This window comes from Colossoma macropomum, unplaced genomic scaffold (genome assembly GCF_904425465.1).
Source record: "Colossoma macropomum unplaced genomic scaffold, Colossoma_macropomum, whole genome shotgun sequence".
Taxonomy (NCBI): Eukaryota; Metazoa; Chordata; class Actinopteri; order Characiformes; family Serrasalmidae; genus Colossoma; species Colossoma macropomum.
The window spans coordinates 21,998,984-22,019,704 of NW_023494795.1; the positions used below are offsets into that span (position 1 = coordinate 21,998,984).

At 39.0% G+C, this 20,721-nt stretch overlaps 1 protein-coding gene across 6 annotated transcripts in view; it reads right to left on the bottom strand.

Moving 5' to 3' along the window:
* LOC118815614 (NHS-like protein 1) overlaps nt 1–20,721 on the bottom strand; it is a 147,838-nt gene that overhangs the window by 75,780 nt on the left and 51,337 nt on the right. The window contains exon 1 of one of the 6 annotated variants that reach the window (XM_036581861.1): nt 7,061–7,575. The exons of 3 other annotated variants lie outside the window; for them this stretch is intronic. In XM_036581861.1, the coding sequence (XP_036437754.1) occupies nt 7,061–7,130 (70 nt within the window). In that variant the 5' untranslated portion in view covers nt 7,131–7,575. Of the gene's footprint in view, nt 1–1,568; nt 3,419–7,060; nt 7,576–20,721 lie in introns of those variants that run through there. 2 more of the 6 variants (XM_036581858.1, XM_036581860.1) reach the window with 2 other exon arrangements.

Below are 20,721 nucleotides of genomic sequence, written 5' to 3' on the forward strand. Positions count from 1 at the left end.
ACAGCCCCTTACAATCACCAGTTTTTAAACTCCTAACACCTGATTCAGGTTGAAATACTGAATTCTCTCCAACGAAAAAAACATAGCGCTGCTGTCAGAAGAAAACCTTGTATCTCCATGTTTGTTGTTTTTCAGTTTTTGACATAATTTGAAAATGCCTGTTACCTTTTACACTGTATGTAATTCATGATAAATTCATGATATTCCTGATAAATGGACTAAAAGAACTGACCCAAAATGGCTTGGAAATATGCTGGTTCCATTGACTTACATTAAAAGTAAAGTACGTTTTTTCCTTCTCCTGTAAAGTTACCATTTTGGAGATATGAGGTTTTCTTCCGACAACAGCCATATATTCTATTCCATTATTCTTTCTTGGATTATAAGTTATTTTGTTATCTGTTTTATTTTGTACATCCTTTTACATTAAAAACCCTTAACTATACTTTATCTACATTTTAGTGCCCCCCTTTATTTTAAATACAGCCATGCTATGCTTGTATGTTTTTTTTTAACAAAAAATGTCACAAATACCGTTTTTGTTGCAAGCAGAGCTGCAATGAAACTCAACAGGATAATCACCAGTACTTATCTGTGCACACAAGTCTTTACTAAGTCCTTACTTAAGACTAGTTAGCTTCAACCTATCCTTTTACTAAATCTTAAAATTATGTCTTAACTAGTAAAAATTAACTAAAGTGTAAGTGGCTTTAGCATGACGATAACATGATCACAATCTATAAGCATTTTACCATGGAAACACGACACTGCACTGACTTTCACATGGAATAAATATCCAGTATAGAAGAGAATGATACAAATGATACAAATTACAATAAAAATGATACATGATACAAATTGAACTGTATAAAAGTGAAACTGAATACTGTGTCTCAATGAACTGGAGCCATAGATGTTAGCTTCATTTTAGGGCAATGATTAGAACTGTAAATAAATTCATACTGTAATTCACACTGTAAATAAAAGCATATATCATTGTTTTGTATTTTTGCTTAGTTGACCAAAAAAGTCATGTTTTTGATGTTTGATCCTGCTTTTAGTGTAGTTTCTGTTGGTCTCCCTAACAATTACACCTGCTTAGTGGGTCGTGTAAATATTTAGTAGATACGAAGCTCAGCGAAAAGGTTTACGTGGTGCAACACATTTACACTTACGTTACAACTAGCCTACATTTGCCCTTACACACAGCCGGTAAAACCAGCCACCACGAGCAGAACTAATTACGAATCAGACAGTTGGACAGTATAGTGGCAATCTGTAAATAAAGAAATTACTGTGTGTTTTGCTTGAATTAAAGTTTTCAGATTTATTTTTACAAAGTTAGAGTGGCTTTCAAGCTTTCCTTCTTTCATCCATTACACATCATTTTTATATGTGCAATGGTCTTCCCACGCAAGGTTTGGTACTACAATCCCTCGATTTCCATACTGATGCAAATTCACTATGCTACATTAGACGGCAAACACCCAGTCTGAATCGACTGAAAAGTCAACTCCCAAAAGCTTAGCAAAAATACACATTCACACAAACATGCCATCATCCCTCACCTATGTAGTGCTGGGGCTCATACACCCAGTCATCATCATCCTCCTCCTGTCCTGGGTGGGAGAGTGTGCTCAGGTCATTGTGACTTTGGAAGAGTTTGCACGTCCGGCGTGAGAGGGACTTCCCACTCAGCCAGCTGAGGGCGCGGGACACAGGGGCGGTTTTCTCCTTCCTCTCCCTCTCTCTGCGCTTCTCTCTCCGCATCCTTCACGAATTGGGAAAGGGGAGTGGTCAACCGGGTCAGAAATGGACCGGCTTGCTAGAGCTCACAAATGCATGGTCAGCCAGCCTCAGAACAGAGAAGAACTCAAGAAGACGTTCCGGACTTTAAGTTCATGAAGAAAAGGGGACCAAAAAACATCAGCGTGCCACAAAAAGAGAAGATACATCAGCATATCAGCATAAAAAAGGAATGATTTCAAAATATATCAGCATAAGAAACACAAAAAGAGTCCAAGTTTAGGAAAGATCCAAAAGACATAAGACCCACAAAACTTCAGCTTACTGAAAGAAATTCACTCAGATCCTGAAAAACTGTTCTTCAAAATAATCCAAAAAGCTTGATTTCTCCATGTTGTGTCTACAGAAAAGCCATATCCTTCTAAAACAAGAGAACCTGTACTGATGTCTCTCCTATTTCCAGTCTCTTGTGAGTGGAATAAAATCCCAAGAAAAGTAAGAAACCCAAAAGACGCAATTAGCCAAAGCAGCAGACTGGAAAAAAAGCAAAAAAAAATGCTGATCTTTCTTCCACTGCTGTCTTCACTCCACTGGGACTAAACTCCCATTCTCCAAACCTGTGATTTGGGTGAAGTATCCCAAAGTCGACCAACTCTTGGTCTGAAATAAAAGGTTGTGCACGTGTCTGACCACGAAGTTGCTTTTCTGAGCAGTCAAATCCTCAAAGCCCTGAAGGCCACCATACCACACCTCTCCATGTGTCAGAGCGTGTGTGTATGTGTCACCTGGATGAAGACGTCACGTTGAAATGAGCAGAATTCCCAGATGAATGAAGACGGCAGTTCAGTTCTGTCAGTTTCTTCTTACTCAGAGCAGAAGGAGCAGGTGCACTCACCATAGACACTCGTCTAGGTTTTCAAGCTTGTCGTGTGAGTGTGCGTGTTGTGTGAGAGTTGCTCACCTGACGCTGGTATAAACACACACACTTGTCTGCAGTTCATCTTCCCTGTTCGTCTGAGAGCGATCGTACTGAGCGTTCTACTTCGACAGCATGCTGGACGACTATGAGTTTTGGATTACAAACAGCCCTGAAAGTGCTACTGAAATACGAACCTAACGCCAACCCCCAACTCCACGCTCTCTGATGTTCTCCTCTCTCTGATCTTTGCCCCTCCCTGGCGGCGGCATGGCAACGGACTCTGTACACCTCCTCCTTTACTTGTGCTTCCTCTTTCCACTTCTCCGCCCAGGTGACTACCCACAGCCTTGACCAGGCTAGAACGTGTGATCTTGTGGTTGAGCTACAATTCAGGCCCTTTACAGCCAAGCTACTGAACACATTCATTCCAGATGGAACATATATAAACATGGGGCTGAACCAATTATTCAACTTGAATACTTTAGGTTAATTGTGGATTTAAATTTACAGGTCCTACTTAAGATAAGAAACACCACTTATATGCATTTTTTGGCAAGTTAGATTTTAGTCTTAGATTTAGTCTTTTAAAAGGCTTCCTTGTATAATTAACCCATTTTAGTGTTCACTTTGAGTTTCCTAAACGGATCTTGACTTGGTCATACATTTCTGAGAAAAATCTTTTAATTGGAATAGAACCTTTACATCACATGAAGGTTCTTTAAACTTTAAAGAGTAACTACACCCTACTATTTTCAGCTAACTCCACCCCTGGCTCAACTTTGAAAAGTGCTCAAAAATGGGAGGGGCACACTGGGAGGGTCACTGCAGTGATGTTTGGGTTTGGAGGTGGGGCTGGAAGGGAAACTGGCGGGGCTGGGCTGCAGTGTTTTTATGGCTTACGTTAGCTACCAGAAAATATAGAGAGTGACCGAATCAAACAGCACTTGTGCAACTTTGTACTGACCGCGATAAAAATGCTATCTTTACAGTTTGGAAAGATGTGTTCACATTTCAAGCAAAGCTGGTATATTTTATTATTACAGAATAATTTATTTCAGCTGTTAATGAAAAAAATAGGTCTTAGGGTGCAGTTACTCTTTAAAAAGGCTCTTCGCACAGTCTCATTTATAAAAACTGGTTCCTTCAAGAAACAACGATGGAAAGGTTCTTAAAGGAAAATCAAATGTGGTTCTACTGCAGAACTGCTCCAAAAAAAACCTTTTAGACACATTTATTTTTAAGAATGTTTGGTCTACTTTCAAACTGAATATCTTGATTAATTGATGTGACTCAATAACTGATATTATTAATACTGGCCTACATACATGCGCATAATATACACTTGCACACTTTAAAACCACATTAAGGAGGTTACCTAGAATTAGATAAAGTGTAAAGACGCACCTTATTCAAGCACACGTTTATGAACTCACACTGTTGTTTAAAGGTGGGGTAATGGATTCTGGAAGACGTTAGCTGCAGTTAGCTGTTTTGAAAGTCAACAGGCAAATACAAGTCATCACTTCAGTGTCCCCTCCATGCATTTGCATTGCCTAGGCTAGAAGGCCTGACTGCTGAACAAATGAAATGATGACATGACTGGACATTCACACAGCTAACTGATTAATCAACATCAGCTATACAAACCTAGATAATGTTACCTGAGCTCGGTCTGTCCTGTTAGAATTAGGATACTAACTGTAATTTGCATACACTAGCTGACATAGATAACTACATTAGTAGATAGGTAGCAACATCATCTGCACTGCTGAAAATGAAATGAGCTATGCAAAATTATTACTTATCTAGAAGATACAGAGCAAGGTGAAGCTGCTCTTCCATTCCTTTCAACTTTTTTAGCTCTGTCTATTGTTGGAACGCCACTTCAACGCTCACTCCTGTCTTTGCTGTAGACTTGATTTTCTTTTCTTTTCTTTTCTTGGCTTGTAAGTTGTTACAGGTGGGGTGCAACTTGCAAATTAGGTGTTATTTTCTCTGACATTATTTCTTTGAAGAACTAACTTGCTGTCATAATAGATCTTAACAGAACAGGGTTTTATAGCTCACTGGCTATAAGAATAGGCTGCAGGTCCTTGCTATATGCTGTAGACATGCTACATGACTGACTGGCATATAGGTTTGTTGCTTTGTCCTCATTGGTGGAATGCTTGGTGCACATCATTTGTTTTTTTCTCTCATGTCCATTGCCTGGGCCTGCCACAGAGACCTGATTCTTTTCTCTGAGCATATATTTTACTTACTGCTGGCAGAATGTAAGGAGAACTTTGCAAATGTGTTCTGACTTTAAAATCTGATGATGACTCCACTTTTAAAGGGTCTGTGTTACTGAAAATTTAATTTCCCTCATTTTTCTTTTAAATAAAGGAGTTTGAAGTAATATGTAAACTTTGTTAACATTTCAGAACAAACTATTCACTACCCAGTCCATAATATGGAAACTAAGCTGCGAAAATAGTCTGTTTTGCATTCAATGTTTCAGTGATGTCATTTACACCCACCTATTGCACAGTAACAAAAACAACCTTTTTAAATCTAAGGGATAAAGAATTATGACTATTTTGGTACCTAAAACCACAAAAATGTTATAGGCAGACCTCAAGGGAAAAAACACAATGCAAGAAAAATGGAGAATATGAGCTGTTTCAGACCCTTGTTGGAGTAAACTATGTGAATTGGTATAGCTTCTCCTAATATATATTACACATTTCTTTGTTGTTTTGTTTTATAATTTGTTTGAAGATTAATAAGGTTTCTATCTATTTGTCTCTCCATGCAGAGCAAGAGGGCTGACAGGGTATCTAAAAAGAGTGATATTTCTCATTTAGCCAGAAAACACTTGCCTTACGTTGTTCGGCTTGACTGAGAAATCCTGCTTTGTATAAACATCCCCAAGTTATCAACTGAGCCATAAAAAAGAATAATGAGGAAACTATGAGAAGAACACAAAAAAATGGCGCAAAGTGTTCTCCACATACGCTCACACAAACATAGTTGCCCATGTGGGTGCCTCTGTAGTCACGTGGAGGTGTGAGTGCCCCTCCCTGCTGGGAAAGGTGAGAGGTCTTATTTAAAGTCTCACTGAAACAGCTCCACAAACTCTATTTCAGACTTTACATTCCAGCATGCCATACAAGCCAGGAGTCCATTAGAGGTTTAACAGGAGAAATGTGCATTTGCGTGTTTGCGCATATATGTGTGTGTAAATGGAGTCTGTGGCAAGTATAAATTTCTGCCTCTGGCCACAGTAAGTGCTCCCAGTGAAAGAGGCCTACATCTTTTATAGTGTCTGCATTTAGCCATGCACCTCCACAACCCAATAAACGCACTGTGGAAGCAGAGGAATCAAGCCAAAGTGCTGGCAGCTGATACTCCGGGCTAGGTCAGTTTGTTTTCACAATGGGAGCAGCAAACAGAATCAGTGCAAGACACAGTGTTATCAGTTTAATCATTACACACTTTAACAGGCCCCCTACTGACTCCTGACTCCATTTCTAACCTGCTGCGCAGAAACCTTCTCTCATCCACAACCACACTGTATATTAAAGTTGTAATGAAGGGCCGACCACAGTATCAGAAATAAATTTAAAACTGTATTGTTGATAAATTCCCCTTGGTCTCTATCGAGTCTCCCATTGCCTCTCTCTATGGAAACCACTGCCAGGGGTCAAAACTAGGCATCAGGGTTCAGCCTTTTTTTACAATAAAATATTGAAAATCGAATGGTGACTTCACATACAAACATCTAACGTCATGACCACCCAAACACGCCTCACGTATGGCTCCGGTGGAGTTACCGTGGAACGTAAAGGGCTGAGGCAACAGAGAGAGGACCAACAAGTTCTTTCTCTCCCTCTGGGCTGAAGTTCGTCTCATGGCTGTTGTCAGGCACTTCATGCTGGCTTTTGTGGCTCTTGTCATTGTGTTTGCACATTCTTTCATCAGCATATTTTAGTATGTTAGACAATGACAGGTTACAAGCTTGTTCGTGACATACAAAACTAAGCAGCTACGTAGCGTCCCACTAATTGCTTTTTTTTGACTGTACTGAGAAAGCCTTTGTTTTCAATGTAAAAATGTGAACTCAACTACAGTACTTCACATTTGATACAAATATCAGCCTATATAACCATAATAAGCCATCAAAGCCATCCAAGATGAGACAATCATTTAAAAACACATTTTTGAGTACAGAAGGTCTTTAAATAAACAGACCAAATGCATGGTTCGTTACAAAGACAGCATAATTAGTCCTGTTTTAAATGAAACTAGAGCAGTACAATATGTGAAATATTAAATAAAAATCATACACTCAGTATTTCTTTATTTACTGTTTGTGTGTGACACTAGAGGTGTATTTTGTCTGTTCCAACTTACCAAACCTCATGCGATACTTATTGAGTATCATGAAAATGTCTTCAAGCACAGCAATATTATTTTTTGGCATGTCACCCAGCCCTATATGTTAACAAACACTCACACACAAACAACACAGACACCCAACCTTTGTCCGAAGCAGAGCAACCAAAGGCCCTCCACACCCTCACAGGCTGTTAATAATTCACCAGGGCCAAGCACCCACTGCTGAGATGAAGAGAGAAGGTGAGTGCAGATGAAGAGATACAACTCATCTCTCTCCTCTCAGCAGCCACACTGTAACTTTTACCCAAATAATGAATCATTCATTAGGCTTATTAAGGCAGCATAACAGCGCTGAATGAAAGCAAAAAAGAGGCACCATTAAGTTTGAATGCTGCTGGTGTTAGGCCTACTGATGTATTATTAATGTTAATCAATAAAAAGGTCCAGCAGAGGGGTTAATAAACACACAGCCCTGCCGCACTGTGTTCTCGCGCAAGAGCAAACACCTGCTCAGCAAGAACCACTGCAAACCCACAACACACTCTCCACACTCACACGCACGCTGACCCTGAAAATGACAGCTTTATCTGTCGTCGCCAACAGTAGATTTTGTGTAGTTGTCATTTGGAACAGATATTCCATCAAGAAATAACACAGAGGTGTCTGTCCTACACTTCCATGTAACACTCACCAGGCAAACATTTTCTTTAGGTTGAAATTTATTCAGTGTTCATAAAATAACCAGGGCAGTCCCCTTAAATTCAACTAATCAGCAGGCTTGTAATAATCACTAAATTTTAGCTATAAATGTTTTTAATCAACAACTGTATTTTCATTTCATTTCATTTTGTTTATTGTATGCAAAAAATGTACAAACCTAAAGTATGTGAATCTTACCTTCCAGCTGACAATACAAGTAGTTCCCAAATGATGCCAGACAGAGCTAAAGCTTAAATAAACAAGCATCACTCATCGCTGCTTTCTAAAGGTGTTACAGCAGAATATCAAAATTACTTTTGTTGTTTTCGTAAGACCCATGACATCTCTTTCTGCTTTCTTGTATTTAAAGACATTTGCCTCAACTCAGTGTATGAAAGTGCATCTAATTCACATTCATGCAACATAAACATATGATTGTGAAAGCTTACCACTGTGGAAAATAAACAGTTTAAACTGTCAGTTTAAATAACTGTTCAACACAAGTGCCTGTGATGTAAAAATTGTGACAGGCCTACTAATCAGTTGTAACTAATCAGTTGACTGATTTTATTGATTTATATATGCACTTACGTATTTGACTGTTCTTTACAAATGAATCATTGTTTGAAACTGAAAATGGAAATGGAGCGAGTTCTGCAATTGGAAGCGAGTGAGGCTCTGTTTAAGTTTAAGCACTAAATGTATTGTTGAGATGCATCGTTCCTAATGAGTCCTAAAAGGTACTATATTCCTACATTTTCAAAAACAACATGCTTAAAAAAAATCATTAATTCATTCATCAACTGTTCTTATGAAGAATTTCTTCTTAAAACCCATTTACTCAGTTTTTACAAAAATTCTGACATTCACCGATGTTTTCTCATTTGAGATTTGTTCTTAGGTATAAACGGAATCTACGCACACTCAAAAGCACACAGGTGCAAACAGTTCTGTGGTTTAATCTGATGAATCTAATGTAGACTTTTTCTCAGGATTTTTCTTAAGAACAAATTTAAGAAAAAACTTAGATTAGATAGATTTTCTTTCATTTAAGGTGCATATAGTCTAAATGATATTATATATTTATTACCTTCTGGTTGACTAGGTAAGTCCTTAGTCAGGGACCGCCCTAAAAATAACAATAACAAGTATTCTCAAGCATCAGTGCAGCAAACCAGAGCTGGACCCTGTTTTCCCTGTAGAAGATTCTTGCTGTGCTCCTCAAACTGAACAGTCCTCCTCCTGCCATACTTACTACTGCTGTGGGCTACTGTTTTAATGAAGGCTTGAAAATGTAGGAGCTTAAGACGACGCCAGGAGGAAGAATTTTATTGTGTTCTGTCCCCACATTTTACAATTTAGATTTATTGGCCCATGTGTTTTTCTTGTGCATGTAAAGCTGCAAAATGTGCAAGTGAGGTGTAAAATGTGCAGTGTGTGTATATATAAGAACACATGAGGAAACAGAGTGTGGCTCTGCGTGTACTGTGGTAATTCTATGAGTAACTGCATATTTAAGCTGTTTGTTTAGCTCAGTGTGGCCTAACCACCACACGCACAAATCCATGGCTTTATGCTGTAGAGAAAAGTGAGACTTTCCAAAAATACTAAGAGCCAGATGTACTAAGATTTCTGCGCCAGTTTCGGGACACACTGCCTGCGTAAGAGCCTAAAAGAGTAACTTGTGTACCATGTACAAGGAAAATTAAAACACATGAGAAACATGTTTCTCTCTCTCATATGCATTTTTGGGAGATTTACATAAAATAGGTGGACATATGCAGATAATTAAACACTGTGCTTTACTAAAGTTTGCATAGCAAGTGGCAGCTAGTTTTGCATGTAATTTTCTCCACCTGTTAAAAGCGGGAGTAAATTTGCAGTAGTGTTGTTGGGGGTCTTCCTTCAACAGCGGCTAGACAGAGGCACAGTCCATGAAGACGTGCTGAAAGAATATTTACCAAAAGAATAAATACTGCTTCAACTCTGAGGACCAGTTATATGTATGTGAGCAGGCACAGTGCAAAACAAGTCTCAACACAGTCACAATATACACTTGCAGCTCATATTATTGTTTTCTCATATACTATTTTTTGGCAAAATTTCATGTAGAATGTGTTGGTGAACTTGATTCATTAACACTTTTACCTCTTTGTTGTTATTTGTTGACCAAATTCCATACTGACACATTTTGTATTGCACTGTCTTATATCCACAGTCGTAAGCAAAAGTTTGGGCAAAAATTTCATGATTTGTTTATTTTCAAAGTAAAAATAAGTTAAAACATCACCTACAGAGAGCACAATTCCACACATTTTTATGCACAATTACTGTTTTTTGCAGAATTTAACATATTGGAGAAAAACAAAACAAAATGTGGCCAAGCCAATAACCGTTGGCAACACCACCACCACCACTTTCGGAGACAATAACTCTTTTCTTTTCATTTGACTGTTATTGTCATTCAATTCACAGTTCATAATGTGGACCTCATCTGCACGTAGTGGTGAAGCTGTGTACTGTAGCCACCCAAAAGCACATATTCAACCCAAAATGTTATTTTTTTTCCTTCTCCTTTCTTCTCTTTTCACACTGTAACCATGATGTGGGTAAATGTGAAATTTTAAATATGTACTTCTGACATTTTCACAGTGAGGCTGTGAAACGAAGAATCAGCTCTCAATATATTGTAAAAATGTGACCTGGTTTCCGCAAATGATTCAGTGTTATTTCTTAGATTTGCTGCGAGACTTTATTGGTTGGAGTGATCTGTAAGGAGGTTGAGCAAATGCTTTACAGAGATTTGGGTTCTGTCTTTCCAGTTCAATAGATTTTTGGCGGTGTTGAGAGATATTTATATAAAGGGTTTGAGATGGCTGTGTATTATTAACGAAGAGATGTCATTAAGTAGTGCTGCAGTGGGACAGACATGAATGCTGAAGCCCAGGATTTTGGATAACTGGTCCATGACCTCCAACCAAAAATTATGGATATGAGGACAAAGCCAGAAGGCATGATATTCAGTATTTGTTGAGGCTGGGCAGTGTGGAGATGTATTACTGTGGCTAAGTCCCATACACTGCAGTTTATGGGTTGTAATGTGGGTTCTGTGACAGGTTTCATACTGTATTTACTTTTTTATACTATTTTGATTTTTAATTGGTGGTCACAGGTTACTTGCATACGTTTTGCCAGTTGAGCTCACATGATTCTTTTATATCGGCAGTCCATTTTTCAATAGGAAGTGATAGTGTTGTCTATAGACACTATAATTTATATATCTCTGATATATTAAACTCAGCCAATAAATAAAATTGTGCACTAAAGTTTGTAGATAAATGTCATATTGAAGTGTGTTAACTCACTTTCACTTAGAAAATCAACACGTCAATTGACCATGGGTGTTCAAATCGTTGCATATGACTGTATAATCCGGTCCTGAGATTAAGCACTGCAAGAAATGAGGTGAAGCAGGGAGCAGCAGCAGCCCTAGCAAAAGTGTGCAGAGGACCAGTGTAGATTAGATAGCAGCGTGTGTTTAACCTGTCAAACAGGCAGTCAGAGATAATTAGAAAACCATCGGTTTTATCATCACTGCTCTTTCTGCACTCACACAGACCACAAGCTGTAAATGTCCATGCTTAACACTTAGCCTGACCTCTGAACTTTGGCTTTCTAGCACTGCAGAGGCTGGCCTTCACATCTAGAGCAGAGGTCTACAAATATTCACCAATCCACAGTGCATTCTGTCTCCCCCTCTCTCTCTATTCCTGTCTCAGTCGTCTCACACCGACTCAGTCTCAGTTTTCCATCTGCGAGTCAGTCTTCATGTCCTGCCTGCGCATGCTGAGCTCAGCTGAGTGCATTCCACAGCATTCCGGCTTTAGACTCCACCTGCCCACAGCAAGGCCACAGAGTTGAGCTCAGGGACGGGTACGGGTGGGTGATGTGGCAATAATATTATGATACTTCAAGACATTTTCACAACATGTATACATATTTATACATAGTGTATATGTAACAAAATATGCATCACAATATTTTGTTTTTCTAAAGTTTGTGAACCAGTTGGAAAAGACAAAAAGCACCCACAAAATAGTAGTACTACATTTAAAGAAGGCTATGAGTAGTTTTGAGCCCACTGATGATAGTATTGTGAATCGCCGAATGATTGCATCTATTGCAGTGGGCATCAAGTTGGGCTATTTTTGTCACCTGCGGTTTAAAAAAAAACACAAATCATATTTGTCTCATAATCTGTAGTTCCTGCCCAGCATCAGCCTTAATATTTTGTCTGTATACAAAACACTCTATAGAGGTATCAGGCATCACTTTCTTTTCTTTTTTAGCCATGAGAGCTGGAGTGACTGAGATGCTAAATAAAGAAGGGTTGAGCAAGACGAGGATGAAACAGGACCACTGTGTGACCACCGTTTTCCCACATACCACATGTGGGTCTCCCAGAAAAACACACAGGCAATACTCATGTGTGTACACATACAGATACACCACTTGTGCGTACACTCACATCACTCATTAACAACAAGCTGGATCTATTTCAACATCAGTGTCTCTTTTAAGGCCACACTGACAGGACTGTGCATGACTTTAAATCAAGAATAAAGCAGGCAGACAGAGTTACACTCAACTGCCTGGGCTGATGTTTTTTAGGTCTCTTTGATGTATGATGAAATCTTCATTACTGATCTATACAGAGCCTATATAGCGTCTGCCAACATCCAGTAAGATCTTATTAGCTACTCTTACACAGATCGATGTAAATGTAAATTTACCGACAATGAACGAACACAAGAATGAACACAATAGTAAAATCACGATCAGGCAACAAGTGCCTTGCAAGAATAATCAACAGCAGCCATTTTTAATGGCAGGAAGAATTGCATCATGTTACTGGTTTGGCTCACGAGGGCTATGCAAGAAGGTTTTGGGCCAGCAGAAATGGCTGCAAGATGGACAGAAACTTTAGTGAAACTTAGTCCACTGATCAGCTAGTCCTCTACCTGAACCCAGCACTCAGGAATCTAGTTAGTCAAAATCAATGCAAATGAGCTCCATGAGCAAGTCAGCCTACATTTATTTTTCATGGTGCAAATGCAGCTATAACAGCTATAAATAACATGAATAAAGGGACCATATCCTACATTTTTCTTCTATTTTATTTTTTCGCCTGAACCAACCTGTGAGATTTGTGTTGGTTTATGTCAAAAATCATCTTCACATGATAATTTTCCAACCTCTCTTGATCCCTTACACCTTGTCCTAACAGTAAGCGATGCAAGCCAGTGACAGTGACAACGACAAAAACAAAAAGCTCCTGTTACAATCAATGTAGATGTCTACAACAACTACGGGGGGCAACACTGCCACACACCATTTTTGATAGACCCCCATTTCTACTTTTGACACGACATATCACTCCACCATTCCACCTCAAAATTGCTGAAACTCATCCATCACTTGGAGAAAAGAAGGATCTCAACAACCCTTCCATGGTTTGCGTTGCTGTACAGAGATGAGGAGGAGTGTCTCGGAGTGCGCCACACTCTTGGATCAAAAGGGACAACTGTTGAGGTTGTTGTTGTTGGTTATTTGAAGTGTAACTGTGTTTGCTTATTAAATTGTGTCCAAGGAGGGGGGCTTGTGTGTGTGTATATGAGTTTGTTTATTCTCCTCGCATGTCGTGTCCTCCTGTGTTACCCCCTTACTGTGTTTCGTGTCAGTGTTTTGCTGGGCTCGGCAGTTTTCCCTTGCTGCTGTTCAGAATTAAAAAAGCTTTCGCCTTTACACACTATGTTGTCTGCATCTTCTACGCCAAGGCTACAATATCATGAGCATGTTAACAGAAAACAAACAATTTGGAAAGAAACTGGCAGCGTTATGCAAGTTGGAGGTAAGCAATACTGTTTGTTTTGTGTCGCTGATAAAGTTCCTTGGTAAACTTGGCACATACAAGTTAGCAGATACACTGTCAAAAAGCGATTCAATGTTTTAAACAATTTGAATGTTTCAATGAGTTTTCACTGAACTTCTAACAGTAAGTTAACAAAATGATTATCTGTGCTTTACCTGCGTTGTTAACTTAATATGTAAAGATTAATCCTCAAAACTATTTAACAACTTAATATTTTTTTTTACAGTGTACAACTGAGGTGCCCAAAACAAAAAGTTTTCATAACATCTTAAAATTTATGAATTCAACATCCATATATGGACTGTATCAACTGAGGAGAGAATAGTGTTGTGAAACAATGTTTGCCTACCATATCATATATACTCTTTTCTTTAAAAAATTAAAGGAAGTACGCTTTTCCATGATATAAGCCCTTTAAGGCAGTTTTATTTTTGTCTTATCATGTACACATATTTTAGAATTAACTGCACTGATTCCTCACACATCACTGACTTGAGCTAAATATCTTCCTGGAGCTCCAGTTCTTCTCCACAATTATAATTCACACAACTGAGCCTCCTCTAACTTCCACCCAGAGACTCAAACGTGCCACTCTGGCTGAGAAGAGAGAGCTAAGCTGGGTTTATGGACAGGCCACACTAAAGTCTGGCTGGCACACAGGTGCTATGGGGCCGCTTGCTTGTGGTTTCACCAAGGACAATAAAAATCTGGAGACAGTATTTGTTTTATTAGGTTGATGAGTCATTTTGTCCTTTGCCACATTACAGTGAGTCAGTGAGTGTTTTTAGAACATTTCATTTTACCGTCTGGAACAGCTAGCCTGGCCATCAGATCCTCAGACTGAAAAGAGCAATGTAACATTTAATAGGTGGGGTCAACAAGGACTTCACCACTAAACGGAGTGACACAAAGCCTAGAAAGCTTAGTCTACAAAACTCTATACAAACCCAGAGAACACCCTGACCTGCTACTTAATCAAAGCCTATTCGGAACGTACAATCTCTCAACCTCAAAAGCTCTTACTCATCAACCATTACTATTTAAAGAACAGGGCTTGCGAGGGAAAGATGAAAGGCTGTGAAAGTGGAGGGAAGGACCGTAAGAGTGGATGCAGGGCACTGTGATAGTTCAGAACACATTCAGAATTAAGTTCAAAATGGTAAGAGCTCATTATCGATTTGTTTCATCAGAGTAACCATGCAAGACGACCGAAGTGTGACATATATTCTCATTCATACAAAGCCAATTCCAAAAAAGTTGGGACAGGAGCATGTTTATCACTGTGTTATATCACCCTCTACTCTATGCTCATTTTACAGATTACAGTATGGCAAACAGTGTCGGAAACCACGTAAGTAAGTCTACTGAAGATTCATCGGTGCGGTCTGAGGCAAGTGCACACTTAAAAAAATAGTTCTTCAAGGGATCTTTAATAAGGGCATTGGTTTTACACAGAACCATGAACACTCAAAGAAACAAATGCATAAATGGTTCTTTGCATGATCAAGTGGTTGTTCACTATGATGGAAAAACAGTTGTATATGGTTCTTAAACTGAGTCTTTTAAAAATGACCCTCGTATAGCACCAAAAAGGGTTTCACTACTGTTATGATTCAAAGAACTTTTTTTTAATACTATATAGAACCCATTTTGCCAAGGCTGTATGATAGACTAGTCGGGCACCTAAGACTTGGGGCCTTGAATCAAGAGGCTATTATGTGGTGAGGTGTAATGTGTAATGAGGCGTAGGTCTCGCCCGCATCAAAGTGCCTATGAATTGAGGCTTAGTAGGAATTGAGGCTAGACTGGAACTGGGGCCTGGGTTGGAGACTACAAGGGGTTTAGGGGCTTGAGATGGGAACTTATGCTGAGGCTGTGACTAAGACTTGTGCTAACTTTCTGTAAGACTAACTTAGCTTCAGTTCAAACTTTACCCACACAACTTCAGAGGGACATTAACAGAGCATAAACAGTTCCAGAGCTCAACCACAAGGAGAGTCCTCAAACTCTCTCAACTTAAAGAGACACACATTAACTAGTCAGCTGTAGCTGTGTTTAGACGGCCACCACTAGAGGGAGCCAGAGTAATACACTTTGCTTGGAACATAAAGCGCAAAAACTGGGAGAAGACCGTGTAGCAAGAGAGCAGATAGGCATGGCTAATTGTCATACATAACCTAAGCTTACAGAAGAGCTAATTCCACTCTGCACTCAGAGAAAATCTACAAAGTTCAGTAACAATGAAATTACAGCATCTGTGCTGTAATGGGTAAACCATGGTGTGGTAGTGCATTTCAGGCCTATCGTCTCATAAAAAAGTACTATCAACAAGTCAAATCTTCCTCAGGATATTTAAACCCCAGGCCTAATTACAAAGTCTTCTTGACTCCCTGTCCAACTCCCACTTTCTCTGTGTGTTCTATTGATTCTTCTGGTGGACATCAGATTAACATTCCTCCCTAGTCATGTTTCAGCTTAGTCACTCTCCCAAAAGCATAGCCTTGTTTAGGCCCCTCTTCAAAGGTTCAGCAGTCCAGGCTTTTCTTTGAGGATCACGCTAACTAAAGGCCCAAGCTGAAGGTGAGGCAGGTGTTGACCCCTAACGCTGAACTATAACCCAGCATAGTGAGATAAATCTGCCTGGAAGGCCGGTCTGGTCTGAGCCTCGTCATGGCGGACGATGTTGACATTCGAGTGGGCAGAAACAAAAAGCCATTTAAAAACCAGTCGGACAGCTTCAGATACACTCACCCCTGGAGCATGAAAAGCTCCTCTCGCTGGCGTATACTCCCTAAAGCTCGCTGATGACTCATACTGGCATGCTCAAAAGATAATGGGCGGACTCACAATGCAACTTTCATAGGCTGGTACTATAATTACCACATGATATATTAAAGACATACATCAAAGAAACATGTTCCTGATTTCTGTCAGGAGAAATTAAAGACATAATGAGACAGACACAAGAAACCCTTGGACTGATGTCCTGTGGTGAAGTATGTGTGTGTGTGTGTGTGTTTTGGGGTGAAAATGGGGGTGCAGTCTAGGTTCCATCTGTTCTTTGGTCCATCCTGTTTTCAGTTTTTCTCTCTTCCTGTGAATGACGGAGTCCACTATTCTCTCCATGTTTCCCAGGAATTGGCAACATGAATGGCAAAGCGCACTGATAGTCTAACTTCCTTTTTAAAGAGCCAGTGTCTACAATACTTATAACATATACTAAAGTGCCTTTAATACATAAAACATACTAAATAATACCATGTCTATATGAATGAGTACATGTGTTATGATACGCATATTTTTTCAGGATGGGGGTTGAGAGACAATACATCTAGTGTAACAGATCTTATGCTATAAAAATATTTATATCAGACATACTGATGTAGACTAGAACGGTTCTAAAAAACAGCCTGATATTATAAAAAGAGACCATCATAAACATAAGAAAAAAAAACTGCCCTTCACCATGAAACCATTCAAACATTGATCAGGCACATCAGTAGTGGTGGAGAATATAGCAAAAATATCAGATCATCATTTTCATGATTCACAGTACATACATACATACATCATCTAAACCGCTTATCCTTCTGGGTCGCGGTGGGGTGCTGGAGCCTATCCCAGCTGTCATTGGGCGATGATTCACAGTATGTATCAATATTTTTAATGAAACATGCAGTTGGTATGAATGACATTCACAACATGTTAAGAAAAACAAACTGTTGATCATAATAACAAAATTTATCATGATAATGATAAAATACGGTCATACTGTTCACCTTTACACAGCAGTCACGTTCTGGCATTTAGGCTACGTTCACATTACAAGCCTCATTGCTCAAATTTTTGCACAGATCCGATCTCTCTGACATGATGGTTTGCGCTTGTTTAGGCAAGTGAGTCAAATCTGTCATTAATATGAACGAACCGCCGTCCTGACGTGACCCGCATGCACACATCCTAATCAATAACGTGTAATGAATCAATCACGTGCATCATGAACAGCAAACAAACTAAGGGGGAGAAAAGTCTTTGCTGCAGAGATAATTAACTGTTATTGTTATATTATAACCCTTTATTAAAGTGAGTTGAAGGCAAACGGGTGAGATGTGTTGCTTTTTCACTATTTACAGGCTTTAACTTCTGTTAAATCACTGCTGCCATGAAAAAAAGCACACAAATTCCAACCTGAGTGTTCTCATTAAGGTCGCATGACCACGAATCAGATACATATCCGAATTAGGACAACATGTGAAAGTGGCTTAAATCTGATTTATGTGTGCACACAGCTCTGAAAACATCAGATCTCAGTCACATTAGGGCAAAAAATCAGATTTGTGCCACTTCAAGCAGGTAACGTAAACATAGCCTTAGTACTAACTTTACTTACATGCACACAACAGCATGACAAAGGACGCTTTCACATCACATCTTCTTCTTTAGTTTGGTCCATTTTGACAGAGTTGAACACTCCATCCATACTCAGGTTCGCATTAAACAACTGAACCAAAGGTTTCGGTCCACATTAAAGCAAAAGGGGGTTCAGCTTGCTGCTGGTGGAACGCATCTTTATAATGGTCTGTACCATATAAAAGAATCTAACTTCAGAAGATGCATTTCTCAGTGCATACCAGCACACAATTTACCCAACATTTGACTCTTGGCAGGCGCTCTTATGGTTCTTGCAGCACAAGCTGCTACTATAATAACGGCAGACAAGCAATAGCAATGCATTTGCTTCTGTCACATACACAGCAGAAAGAATTTTTGATAGCTTGGGCCAAAAGTGACCTGACTGGCTGAAAATCAATCTGACATGTAATTAAACCAAGTATAATGAAGTCAAGATCAAGTGAGATTTATCATCTGATTGCAATATATTTAGTTGACTGACTTTATTTTCATGCAACAAAATGGATAATGATGATAAATTTGTTGGATAGATCTAGATCTTATGATGACCTAGTGAAAGTTAAAATAAAAAATAAGGTTGTTCAACACAAGTAAACAGGAAAGTGAGAGTGCTTTTATCTCTGCCAAATTCCAACCAATCAATACCCACATGTGTAATTGTGTAATCTGTTGTACTTTAGCCATTGCAGGTTAAAATCAATGGAATCAAATGAAAAAGATTCAATTCCACAAAAACCTTAACTCTGGTGTGGCCTAACTTTTTAGCTACTCTAATAATAAACTGGACTGAGCCAAGAGATTTTCATGAGCAATAAAGGGTAGTTAATTGTCTGCTCTGTTTACATGCTCACCAGCATAGTCTGCTTCTTTCCTTTCATATTAGTCTCTCACGTCAATGTCAAAATGTTTAACTTCAGAGATGTCTCTTCTTCCCCCAATAAGAGTGAACCTTTTCATCTTGTGTCACTCATTCTTGTGTTGGTGTCATAAAACTGTCACCACATATGCGGTGCTGCAGGAAGTTCCACAAAACTACACGTCAGTGGAAGTATTTGCATGTCTTGGTTACTTCGGCCAGTATCATCCTGGACCAAATGTTTAAGCCAACTAAGACCTTATTCAGACCATTATTATCAAATTGTGCTGTTTATGTAATCATATCTTCGTTAGACTAGCCGTCCTACACTTATATCCAACCACTGGAGTGTATACACAGCAAATGCTGGTATTTCTTTTTTTTACTTCTGTATTGAAAAAGTATTGCATCATGTTGTAGAAACCATGAGACAGATCTTATAGTGAACTTGTGTGCGTTGTTACACTCCTATGGTTGGGAAAGAGCGCGAGTGTCTCCCATCATCTGATCCACTTCTGTCTTTCTCCATCTCTCTGTATTTGCATGCTCTGTGAAGGGGATTGACTCTCCATAACCTCAGTGTAATCTGTACTAGACAGCAGGGGCCTCTAACTACACAAAGCTTTCAGAGAGCTGCTGAGGTCAGAGGTCAATGATGATGTACTGAGTGTAGAGAGAACAGGGTGTGTCCAGACTCTATACATTCCTCATCAGTCACACTTCACAAAACAAAATCAGCAAGACCCGAAGAAACCACTCAAGATGACACTTTCACCTGCTGTGTGCGAGGGAGGGAGCTTCTAGTCTCAGCCTCTGACCATTACACATGCACATCTTTTCCCAGGGAAAGGTAACACATGTATCACACACTGTACAGTCACATGTTTATCACTCATTAGCAGAAGCTGTCTGCACCACCCAAAACCACAAGATTAGTCAAGCTGACAGCTGACCATTGTATGCCAATGTTTGATTTAAAGAGAAGACGGATTAGAAGTCAGCTCAGCCCCTACAACCACAGAGGTTTCATAAGGCATGCTGCTGGACAAGTTTTACCCTAAAGTAGATTTATGAAAGTGCACATAAGCAGATTCATGTTCAAAAAAAAGGAGTCAGATTGTGAAACATAATAAAATGCAACCACTCAGACCATCAGATAAGCATCTGAATTCTTAAACAAATAGTTTGGGGAAAATCTTATTCAATCACTTTACACAATTTTATCCCAAATGTAGTCAGTTAGACAGGATAAATTTGGTAAAATTAGCTTTAGTTTAGTTTTAGTTTAGCTACAAAGCTAATGTAGCTAACTGACAGCTCACAATTTGCATTGCGCAAACAGCGTAGTGCGTTAAAATGAGAATGGGTGACATAGAAAAACATGATACTTGAGGACATTTTCACAATACACAATATGCATCCTGATATTTACTTTTTCTAAGGTTTAGCAATAAGTTGGAAAGAGCAAAATCTACCGGCTAAACAGTGGTGAACATATAGAAAAAAAATCAATTGTTAAAAATAAATTTATAAAAAAAATTTCTGCCATAATGCTCTGATATCCAATTATGTTATTATACAGTTTATGCAGTTAACATATAATGCTCGGTGTTTACAGGTATGCAATAATTGGTCTAAATTTTAGTTCATAACACAAGCAGTTGCTAAATGTTCCAGAAATACTGATAATTCCTACTATATAATCAAAGAAATGTACTGAGACATACAACAACAACAACAATATACACTTTTGATAAATAGTATATACTGTGTATT